General features: G+C 36.7%; 1 protein-coding gene across 1 annotated transcript in view; it reads right to left on the bottom strand.

Annotated features, from left to right (window-relative positions):
* Positions 1–1,312: 1,312 nt before the first annotated feature.
* LOC110456082 (cactin-like) overlaps positions 1,313–12,629 on the bottom strand; it is a 22,307-nt gene continuing 10,990 nt past the window's right edge. Inside the window, exons 9-18 of the mRNA XM_021506620.1 lie at positions 11,637–11,790; positions 11,168–11,311; positions 10,674–10,783; positions 9,096–9,286; positions 8,653–8,845; positions 7,226–7,381; positions 6,492–6,575; positions 5,823–5,873; positions 4,481–4,543; positions 1,313–2,722 (exon numbers count right to left, since the gene is read on the bottom strand). Coding sequence (XP_021362295.1) covers positions 2,597–2,722; positions 4,481–4,543; positions 5,823–5,873; positions 6,492–6,575; positions 7,226–7,381; positions 8,653–8,845; positions 9,096–9,286; positions 10,674–10,783; positions 11,168–11,311; positions 11,637–11,790 — 1,272 coding nt within the window. The 3' untranslated portion in view covers positions 1,313–2,596. The remainder of the gene's footprint in view (positions 2,723–4,480; positions 4,544–5,822; positions 5,874–6,491; positions 6,576–7,225; positions 7,382–8,652; positions 8,846–9,095; positions 9,287–10,673; positions 10,784–11,167; positions 11,312–11,636; positions 11,791–12,629) is intronic.

The following is a 12,629-nucleotide window of genomic DNA, read 5'->3' as shown; positions in this document are numbered from 1 at the left end:
ATTGCTAGTTCCATTCCAGCTTCTCAAGAATCTGTGACAGGAATTGCTAGTTCTGGTCCAGCTTCTCAAGAATCTGTTACAGGAATTGCTAGTTCCATTTCAGCTTCTCAAGAATCTGTGACAGGAATTGCTAGTTCCATTCCAGCTTCTCAAGAATCTGTGACAGGAATTGCTAGTTCCATTCCAGCTTCTCAAGAATCTGTGACAGGAAGTCAAAGTGAAATGGAATGCAACTGCCCAGAATCTCAATTTGTTACAGACTGGACATCATCAGCAAACGGTTCAGTAGAACGTAAATCTGAAAGTAAATCAGAAACTGAGTGGTCACCATCTGGGACAGAAATGAGAGTCACATGCATGTTAGGATCGACAGGTCTTGCCCTGTTGGGACAGTACAGTGATGACAGTGATAGTGAAGAGAGTTTTGCTGCTCAAATATCTAATGACAGATCAGAATCAGACAATTCTAAAATTGTTACCCAGATGGAAACCATGGCAATAGAATCCAGTACATTACCTGAGGATTCTCTACATATCTGTAGACATCAAACAAGTGAAAGGACGGGACAAACCGAGTCCGGTGAAGCTGTAGAAATCTGTGATAGTAAACTGACCATCAATCAGTGCCTTGATGAAACCATGGCAACACTCATACGACTGAGACTGAAGATGGAGAGTTTGTGTGAGAGTGGCCTGCTGGTGTATAACCCGGGCCCTTTTATCCGACTCATCACACAGTGTGAGGCACTCTACGAACAATAACCAAATATAACATAGAAATCAGCACAATAACGAACACACTCGAGGGACGTTGAAACCATCTGAAGTACAAATTCCTTTGTTGGCAAATTTTTCAATTCTATATAAAAAAGTTAGTTTACCTATACATGTAGAGTCTATTTACATACAGATATTGTTAACTATTATTTCACAAAATTTGAAATTGCTAATATATCCACATCAAACAACATCAAAAGAATATATTTAATACTTCAGTTTTAAACCACATTCAAAGGAAAAATCGAAATTTTGAACATCACAGGGAAATAACTATAGAATGTGAATGGTTGCCGTCGACTATAATTACACAAATACTATGGCGATACACAAGGTGTATGTTAGGTAGTACCAGTAAATATTATAGTAAATTCTATACTGTGTGGAATGGTGTAAAAGGTTATAGAACTCTAATCCTGTGGTTTACGGTATCATGAAGCTATCTGTCATGATTAATTTGGGCCCAGTTATTGGGATCAAATTGTGAAATATGTGAAAACAGTACCAGTGTCGTAAGGAAATACTGGACAAACAATACAAACTTAATGGAGCTGTTTTCATGAATTTGTTTTTTATTTTATCTTGTATTTCATATATTTACATCGCAGCCTTATTGTCCAAAAATTAAACCTATCAACTACATTTAATTAATCCAACCATACTTGTCATTAGTTTTTCACATTAATCCACAGTCATACAGCCTGTATCTCACCAGTAATATTGAAGCCAGTATTGTAACAGCTTCTCCACTCCTCATGTTACTGGCTACTTATACACATCCTAATAACTCTGTCTACACACATGATACCAGCTTCCCCTACATACACTTCAACTTGTACACACATTTTACTGGCTACTTATACACATTGTGACAATTGTGTCTACACGCACGATACCAGCTTCCCCTACATACACTGCAACTTGTACACACATTTTACTTGCTTCTCCTAAACACACTCTGTTACCTCTGTACACTGTAACCTCAACAAATATTGTTACATTTTCATCTCCTTACATAAATTAACCCTTTCATCCCTATGTAACTTTAATAGACTCTACCATACATTGGTATGGATGAGTCCATTATGATCTACAGTGGTGAAAGGGTTAACCCTAAATTCACTCAAGAATAAATCACAGAGTATATATTCATATAAAACCAATGACTCAATTGTGCAGAATGACTTACTTTCCTGTACTTGAAGCCCATCATTGTAGTCCCTACACTTACATCATTTTCTGTCACTGCTCATCCAAGAATATTTTACAGTTTGTCCATGAACTGATGGAGATGATGGCTTTGTGTTCATGTTCTACATCAGTAACATCTCACTTAGTGTTAAGATTGAATTCTTGCTTAGAAGTGTAGAACAGCAGTTTATTCTGTATAAAATTACGATCAGCTGAGAATTGCGGTATACTCGTATGTAAAATTACATTTCTGCTGGGAATTGCGGTACACTCGTATGTAAAATTACATTTCTGCTCAGAATTGTGGTATACTCGTATGTAAAATTACATTTCTGCTGAGAATTGCGGTATACTCGTATGTAAAATTACATTTCTGCTGAGAATTGCGGTATACTCATATGTAAAATTACATTTCTGCTGAGAATTGCGGTATACTCGTATGTAAAATTACATTTCTGCTGAGAATTGCGGTATACTCGTATGTAAAATTACATTTCTGCTGAGAATTGCGGTATACTTGTCTGTAAAATAACATTTCTGCTGAGAAGTGTACACCTAAAATATTTTTTCTGTGCAATTCCTCCACACTCATATATTTCAAATCAACCTCCTTGATCTGCAGCATCCCTCATCTCCTGTATCTGTAGCGTTTGAAATGGAACCACAGTTGGAAGATGTTATTTTGGAACTGACAGCGAAACCCATGTTTGTAGGAGTATTCCCATTCTCTGTTCACAATCTTAAAGGCAATATCCTGAAAGATATACATGTCAATGTTAGCACACCATCAATACATGTCAATGTTAGTACACCATCAATACATGTCAATGTTAGCACACCATCAATACATGTCAATGTTAGTACACCATCAATACATGTCAATGTTAGCACACCATCAATACATGTCAATGTTAGCACACCATCAATACATGTCAATGTTAGCACACCATCAATACATGTCAATGTTAGCACACCATCAATACATGTCAATGTTAGCACACCATCAATACATGTCAATGTTAGCACACCATCAATACATGTCAATGTTAGCACACCATCAATACATGTCAATGTTAGCACACCATCAATACATGTCAATGTTAGCACACCATCAATACATGTCAATGTTAGCACACCATCAATACATGTCAATGTTAGCACACCATCAATACATGTCAATGTTAGCACACCATCAATACATGTCAATGTTAGCACACCATCAATACATGTCAATGTTAGCACACCATCAATACATGTCAATGTTAGCACACCATCAATACATGTCAATGTTAGCACACCATCAATACATGTCAATGTTAGCACACCATCAATACATGTCAATGTTAGCACACCATCAATACATGTCAATGTTAGCACACCATCAATACATGTCAATGTTAGCACACCATCAATACATGTCAATGTTAGCACACCATCAATACATGTCAATGTTAGCACACCATCAATACATGTCAATGTTAGCACACCATCAATACATGTCAATGTTAGCACACCATCAATACATGTCAATGTTAGCACACCATCAATACATGTCAATGTTAGCACACCATCAATACATGTCAATGTTAGCACACCATCAATACATGTCAATGTTAGCACACCATCAATACATGTCAATGTTAGCACACCATCAATACATGTCAATGTTAGCACACCATCAATACATGTCAATGTTAGCACACCATCAATACATGTCAATGTTAGCACACCATCAATACATGTCAATGTTAGCACACCATCAATACATGTCAATGTTAGCACACCATCAATACATGTCAATGTTAGCACACCATCAATACATGTCAATGTTAGCACACCATCAATACATGTCAATGTTAGCACACCATCAATACATGTCAATGTTAGCACACCATCAATACATGTCAATGTTAGCACACCATCAATACATGTCAATGTTAGCACACCATCAATACATGTCAATGTTAGCACACCATCAATACATGTCAATGTTAGCACACCATCAATACATGTCAATGTTAGCACACCATCAATACATGTCAATGTTAGCACACCATCAATACATGTCAATGTTAGCACACCATCAATACATGTCAATGTTAGCACACCATCAATACATGTCAATGTTAGCACACCATCAATACATGTCAATGTTAGCACACCATCAATACATGTCAATGTTAGCACACCATCAATTTATGTCAATGTTAGCACACCATCAATACATGTCAATGTTAGTACACCATCAAACATATTTTTACAACAATAATTTTTTTAAATGTCATTCCATAATATTAATAACATTTTCATAATTTCAAAATATCACTGACAAAAAATAACATTCATATTTATATGTTGAAATATTTTGATAAAATATGAAGTCATATATCTTCATTTTTTTCAAAGAGAGATGATGATGATAAAATAAATCTGTCGTAACTTATATGAGAATTATCAGTCTATTTCAGACTTCAAAAATATCATGGTTAATAAGGACAGAAAACAAAAATACCTCATATGGAGGACCAGCATGGAACTTGAGTGTAGCAAAGTCCTTATCTCCATCAATAGGTGTCTGTAACAAGTGACCAAAGCCAACATGACATCATGAATCATACAATCCGCCATGAGAAAGGCAATCAGTAACAAAATCAACACAATAGCCACCAAGGGCAGCACATCCTCTGAATCAGATTCCTGCATTTTTCATTTTCACATTTTTCTCTATGCTAATGCTATCATATAAGTGTGTGGTATTTTTTTAGTATGTGGTTAAAAAGTTTGTGTTCGTTTTTTGAGATTTCGCAAAATAAAAGCAAAAATTAGACACTCATGAAAAATAATTTATACTATCAATCATCAGCAGCATATCCTCTATATCCAAATTATTGTGTAAATGGAAATAGTGTCATACATGTACAAGTACTCTTGGTACACATCAAAAGTGAACTTAGTTAACACGTGTATTTCCAAGAGTGTAATGGGAATTCTCGGTGCACATGTACTTACTATAGTGTACTGTGGCTCTTGGTACACATGCACTTACTATAGTGTACTGTGGCTCTTGGTACACATGCACTTACTATAGTGTACTGTGGCTCTTGGTACACATGCACTTACTATAGTGTACTGTGGCTCTTGGTACAAGTGTACTTGCCAGTGTGTACTGTGGCTCTTGGTACAAGTGTACTTGCCAGTGTGTACTGGGCAGTGTTGGTACATGTGTACTTACCAGTGTGTATTGGGCAGTGTTGGTACATGTGTATTTACCAGTGTGTACTGGACAGTGTTTGTACATGTGTACTTACCAGTGTGTACTGGGCAGTGTTGGTACATGTGTATTTACCAGTGTGTACTGGGCAGTGTTTGTACATGTGTACTTACCAGTGTGTACTAGGCAGTTTTGGTACATGTGTACTTACCAGTGTGTACTTGGCAGTGTTAGTACATGTGTACTTACCAGGTTGTACTGGGCAGTGTTGGTACATGTGTACTTACCAGTGTGTACTGGGCAGTGTTTGTCAATGTGTACTTACCAGTGTGTACTTACCAGTGTGTACTGGGCAGTGTTGGTACATGTGTACTTACCAATGTGTACTTGGCAGTGTTGGTACATGTGTACTTGGCAGTGTTGGTACACGTGTACTTACCAGTGTGTACTGGACAGTGTTTGTTCATGTGTACTTACCAGTGTGTACTGGGCAGTGTTGGTACATGTGTACTTACCAGGGTGTACTGGGCAGTGTTTGTCAATGTGTACTTACCAGTGAGTACTTACCAGTGTGTACTGGGCAGTGTTGGTATATGTGTACTTACCCGTGTGTACTTGGCAGTGTTGGTACATGTGTACTTACCAGTGTGTACTGAGGAGTCTCTGTCTTGTCTATTAGGTCAGGGTAGAATATCTACAGAAGAAAACAATAGTGGTCATTACAATAGTGGTCATTACAATAGAGGTCAGTACAATATAGGTCATTACAATAGTGGTCATTACAGAAACCTAATTATGCCTGATAATTTTTCCTTTAGAAATGTGTTTAGTTACAAAAAGAAAAGGATCATGCCAAATTTCTATCTTGTTATTGAAGTAGGTACTGAAACTCATTTCCTGATGGATTTATATTTGAAGTATATTTATGTAAAATTGTTATAATTTATTGGATCCAGCCAATTAAAAACAGTGATTCAGCGACCTGGAATAAAGTTGTTGTTGAACAAACCTAACTTTTCAACTACACACATGGACAGATCAACGTATTTCATTTGTTTGCACATTAACCTTGGTGCATTCCTTCAAAAACTTGAGTAAAACAGAAATATGTACATTTGTGTATTTTACAAAAATTATGTTGGCTTGGATGGAAGTGCACAGGCAATCTTGGTTTGAGAGGAAACCAGAGTACCCAAAGAAAACCCACACTCTATCACTGAATAGATAATTCAATGCTGGATGGAAACATATGGTCTGCTACGTATTGACCTCAATGTTAGATTTATTATTTAGTTAACTAGATTACACTTACATTGAACTTGTAACCCTGGACTATCTTTGGAGGTGGGTTGTCAATGTCGTAATGGGTCTGGTTATACTTGTTCCATTCAAACCCCTAGAAAACAAGTCAAAGCACATGATGAAATGAACCAATGATAAATAGGATAAATGAACCAATGATAAATAGGATAAATGAACCCTACATTTTAGCATGATCACTTTTAATATATAGATTTTTTTATAATACACCACAGTCATGTCTAGTTAATGTCCCTAAAATCTAGTTGAACCAGCTAGCCAGTTTAAGAAAACAGATCAATCTTTTAATCGCAGTAATCAGCCAGTTTTATTCAGAATGGTTGTGTTTAGATTATCAAGACTGTAATTGTGTACAAATTATTGTATTAGAACACAGGTACATGTTAAAAAATATATATTTCCCCCCCTTATTAATGCCATATATATTTCATTTAAAACATGTACATTTTAATTTTAATGTTTGGACGGGAATAAGGACAAAAGGAAATTTTGTTTTAAAATGTTTTTTAATATAAAACAAACACATCCAAAAGTTTTATATACAAAGACAAATACAGATGTTTCATATATAACAGATGTACAAAAAGTTGACCCATCATTTACAATGACATACTCGTATGAGCCTGATGAACAATATTATCCCTGATAAAGAAGCAAGCTTCCAGAGGCTGGGCATTACTATGTGACTCCTGTGTAAGAATCAAGGTTGGCTTTACAAATACTTACTGTGTGAACTCTGTTGAAGAAGCGAGGTTTGCGAGGCCTGTACTTATCAGACCACAGGAAGGCCTGCTGATCGAGAGCCACTTCTACACTGAATGTGGCCTCCTCATCATTCATCCCCTCCCGCGCCTTCTTCTCAAATTCTGTCTCTCCATCCAGCTAAAATACAACACAATCTGTATCAATGCCACATATTATTGACAAAACATAGTAACAACAATCTTAATAAATATTACTATGTCATGCCACTTTTCTGTCCATATGTTCAATTTGATAGTTTACACTGTGTTTCAGTGAGTGAAAAGGGGATCATTTCAAAACAAGAGGCCCAAAGGGCCTGTATCGCTCACTTGAATATTTAAGCAGTCATAGCAAAATGTTCTCATTAAATATTATATTGTACTACAAATATTTCCCTTGCAAACTTTGTCGGCTCCATCTGTTGAAATTACCAGCCAAGATTTTCATTCTCAAACTTTGTCAGGCTTTATCTCAGGAAGCCAACAGCCAAATATGGAGGTTCTATACCTTTTAGTTCTTCAGAAGAAGGCGTTTGACACATTTGACTGCTGTGACCTTGAAAGTAGGTCAAGGTCATTTTTCGTTATCAAACTATTTCGGGCTCCTACCAACGAAATAATCAAATATCATGCCTCTATGCCTGTTTGTTCTTCAGAAGAAGTTGTTTAAAGGAAAAGTTGACGGACGACGGACGGACAGACGACAAACGCCACACCATGACATAAGCTCACTTGCCCTTTGGGCAGGTGAGCTCAAAACTATCAATAACAATAACAGATACAAAGGTTTAAGGAGAAGATAATGTCTTGGAGATGTGTTATGACATTTTATTGGTTATCTGTAGAAATGGACCCTCGTTAAAGATATCTAGTTTTGAAGAGAACTTTATAATTATAAGAAAAAGACACTTTTTACAGTTTCATCATATTTATTAGGAATATTTCTGTACCATAGTCCCTTTAAACAAATATGTATTGAACAGTTACCATCTTTCAATGTAAATAAAGACTTATAAAAAGTTACAGAAGATGAATGAAATGTATCATCCCTGTGTGATGCCCAGAACAAGGCAAATGACACTATGTGATATCATATCTAAATTATCTGCTGTTCCATCTAGATGGGGGAGTGGCAATATGTATGATTAACGGTTACAGCAAAATCAGCAAAGAACAGACATTGTTTCCATAACAACATACCATGGAAAGGACAAATTTATCACATCTCGGGTAAAAATTGTTCATCCATGATCTGGGTTAGGATTTGAAGGAGGAAACTCACCCTAACTTGCCCCAGTGTTTTGACCTGCTGTCGGGCTGGGTTGGGATATGAAGGAGAAACTCACTCTAACTTGCCCCAGTGTTTTGACCTGCTGTCGGGCTGTGTTGGGATATGAAGGAGAAACTCACCCTAACTTGCCCCAGTGTTTTGACCTGCTGTCGGGCTAGTTCCAGTTTCTTCATGTCGTCAGCAGGGTTGTACACAACAGTGTCTATCTCCAGGTCATTGAAGCGCTGCAGTCTAGGTGAGTACTTTCCAGCCTCATAGTCTACATAAGCTTGCTCCTCCAAGTCCTCCTCTGTGATAACAGGCTCATCCTCACTGTAAACAAATGATGTAATCGTTTGAAACAACAACACACGCCTATGGTGCATGTATCATTCTTTTCTTTTTTAAATGATTATCCAATCCAATTTGTACTCATGGGGGTAGCTTTTTATATCAGGCCAGAAATTTATATGTTCAATGTTACTGCTATGAAGCAGTCGTGATCAAATTAACTGCCCCCTTCCCCACACTTATCAGCCCCTCCCCCATGCTTAATCAGCCCCTCCGTAATTTTCAAACATACTCCTCCTCCTCCTGCTCCTCCTCGTCTGCCTCCCCACTAGGACCAGCTTTGGGCTCCTCTTGTTTCTCTTTTGAATCTACCTTCACTTCAGGTGGTGGCATTGAGGTTTCGGGATGTGGAGTGCTCTCCCTTGATACAGAACTCTCTGTACCAGTTGCAGATGGAAACAAGGCTTGTGATTCTATTCCTTGCTATAATGGATTCAAAATTAATTATACATATATATATATATACTATAGACATTGAATTTTACTCATTTTAATCAGATACATGCATTTGCAGACATAAAACCAACAAAAGACATCAGCAAATCTAAAAGTACAGGTGGGGTGTGTGTTATCCAAAAGGTACAGATGGAATGTGTGTTATCCTAAAGGTACAGATGGAGTGTGTGTTATCCTAAAAGTACAGGTGGGGTGTGTGTTATCCTAAAAGTACAGATGGAGTGTGTGTTATCCTAAAAGTACAGGTGGAGTGTGTTATCCTAAAAGTACAGGTGGGGTGTGTGTTATCCTAAAAGAACAGGTGGGGTGTGTGTTATCCTAAAAGTACAGGTGGAGTGTGTGTTATCCAAAAGGTACAGATGGAATGTGTGTTATCCTAAAGGTACAGATGGTTTGTGTGTTATCCTAAAAGTACAGGTGGGGTGTGTGTTATCCTAAAAGTACAGGTGGAGTGTGTTATCCTAAAAGTACAGGTGGGGTGTGTGTTATCCTAAAAGAACAGGTGGGGTGTGTGTTATCCTAAAAGTACAGGGGGGGTGTGTGTTATCCTAAAAGTACAGGTGGAGTGTGTGTTATCCTAAAAGTACAGATGGAGTGTGTGTTATCCTAAAAGTACAGGTGGAGTGTGTTATCCTAAAAGTACAGGGGGGGTGTGTGTTATCCTAAAAGTACAGGTGGAGTGTGTGTTATCCAAAAGGTACAGATGGAGTGTGAGTTATCATAAAAGTACAGGTGGGGTGTGTGTTATCCTAAAAGTACAGGCGGAGTGTGTGTTATCCTAAAAGTACAGGAGGAGTGTGTGTTATCCTAAAAGTACAGGTGGAGTGTGTGTTATCCTAAAAGTACAGGTGGGGTGTGTGATTTCCTAAAAGTACAGGTGGAATGTGTGTTATCCTAAAAGTACAGGTGGGGTGTGTGTTATCCTAAAAGTACAGATGGAATGTGTGTTATCCTTAAAGGGTTTACAATGAATCAAGATAACACTTTGTAATATAATCAATAAAGCTGACCTTTTATATATTCAAGTGCAACATCAATATAGATATTACAGTAAAATACTACTTTGAAAATTACACTTTAATGAAACCATACTGTATACTGGGAAATTTTCAATTAAACATTCACCTGTTTTGTCCTCCACAATGAAGGAGAATCCATCATACATGTACCAAAAATCAAATACACGGATTATAATTCTTCTGTGAGGGTGAAAAAAATATTTTTTTGTGAATATGCATTTAATAAGTGAAGATATAATGTCTCACTGGGAGAAAGCTCCCCACTATACAAAACTTCACAGTTTTATAAATTATTTTTCCTTTCAAAATGTTAAGTATCACAACAGACTGAGTACCTCCTGTTTCAGTTTGAAGAGCTTCTGTCTAAGAACATCCTGGTGACGCTCTCGGAGCCTCGTTCTCGCAACATGGGCCTTGAGTTGCTGGAGTAGTGATTCCCAGTAACCTGACACAGTTCAGAATGAACATGATCAATACTAGGCACAGAACTGTTCTCTGTTCCGACAGAATTCAAAATTCATTGAGTTATGTATTAAAGGAAGTTATGTATAACATAGCGTAAAAACGTGTCTATGTAAAACATGAAAAAATCATACTTTTTGCATTGGACATACATGTAATCATACAATGCAGTATGAGATAAAATAAAAGTCTCACTGAGAGAAACTTAAACATGCATTTTGTTTACTGATTAGACAAAGTTTAAATCAATTTTCATTATTTAAACTTAATGGCAATAGTCGTATTCTATACATACCAGTGAAATCATTTATTAAGAACTATCTGATGATAAATGAAGGGAGAATATTCTGCTACCGAGCATACTGACCTACGTCCACACCCTCGCCTCCCTTGAGCTTGTTCTTCATCTGTACCTCCAAAGCTACCAGTTGATTGGTTGTCTTGCCTTTGAAGATAGTCGCCACTTCTACATTGACCGATTCATTGATGCCTTCTCGTCTGTCGTGAAATTCTATCAGAAAAAAATCAGTTTCACTTACGACTCACAATCATGATGTAAAGTCATTTTTTATTTTTTTCATTAACAACTCAATGGAAAGAATATTTTTAACTTTTATTATAATTTTAAAATATGAAGTTATTGTAGTTATGAAATAATATCAAATTAAATTTTGTTTAATTTCAGGGTTTTATTTTTTATATTACTGCAGAATTTCGTTCTTTGATTATTATTGCAGTCATCCAAACACATACTTTAAATAAGAAAAGTTAAACATTTTATCAAACACACTGCAAACAATATACAAGGCAGTTATATGTGCAAAACTCATGGTCACCTCTCTGACTTGTATCAAGCTTCTTCAGTTTACTGAGTTCGTCTTTAGTGACAGTGATAATGTCACGCCAGTAGTCAGCATTTTTTCCTTCCTCCAACTCCAAGTACACCTTGATGTCCTCCAGAAGATCTTCAAGGTCAGGGATGGTCAGGCCCTGCATAGATAACAACAGGTTTAACTAATCAAACGATAACTTTAGAACTATTCAGGGTGATATTCTAGTAACTGGTCGAGAGATAACTTAAAACACGTGTACTGTTCAGGGTGATATTCTAGTAACTGGTCGAGAGATAACGTAAGACATGTGTACTGTTCAGGGTGATATTCTAGTAAGTGGTCGAGAGATAACGTAAGACACGTGTACTGTTCAGAGTGATATTCTAGTAAGTGGTCGAGAGATAACATAAGGTAGCAGTATACAGTAGAGGGTTGTGGCCATGGGTGATATTTTTGTTAAATGGCTAACCCCTGTATAGAGTTTTTTTTTCAAAATATAAAAATAAAACTGTACTAAAATTGACATAAGCATGATGAAGTGGGCTATGTGAGCTTCACATTTGTAAAAAAAAAAGATTTTTTTGGTTCAAGAATAAAATTTTGGCCATAATCCGAAAGGGTGCCTACACATGAAAAGCTAGCTTTACAGGAGGTAAAATTTTGACAACAGCACACGACGCAAAATTGCAAAAAATCAAGTTTAACAACTTTACTGGGACCCAAATAATTCTGCAACCAGGTAGGTAATCTTTAATTTCGGACAGAACTTAGGAAAAAATTACTAGTTGCGGGGGTCAAATTTTGGGTCAAAAATAGCAATTTTTGGCATTTTTGGTAATTTTTAATGTGGTAACCATGATTTTCAAACAAGTGACATACATAGAAAAAAGAGGTTTATACACTTCAAAGTACTTTATATGTATTGTAAATGTAATGCAGTTTACAAATATATATACATGTATACCTGCGCTTTATTCGTTGCACTGGTTACCTGTA

Source organism: Mizuhopecten yessoensis, unplaced genomic scaffold, assembly GCF_002113885.1.
Source record: "Mizuhopecten yessoensis strain PY_sf001 unplaced genomic scaffold, ASM211388v2 scaffold8507, whole genome shotgun sequence".
Lineage (NCBI taxonomy): Eukaryota > Metazoa > Mollusca > Bivalvia > Pectinida > Pectinidae > Mizuhopecten > Mizuhopecten yessoensis.
This window is presented reverse-complemented; position numbering and strand designations above follow the sequence as displayed.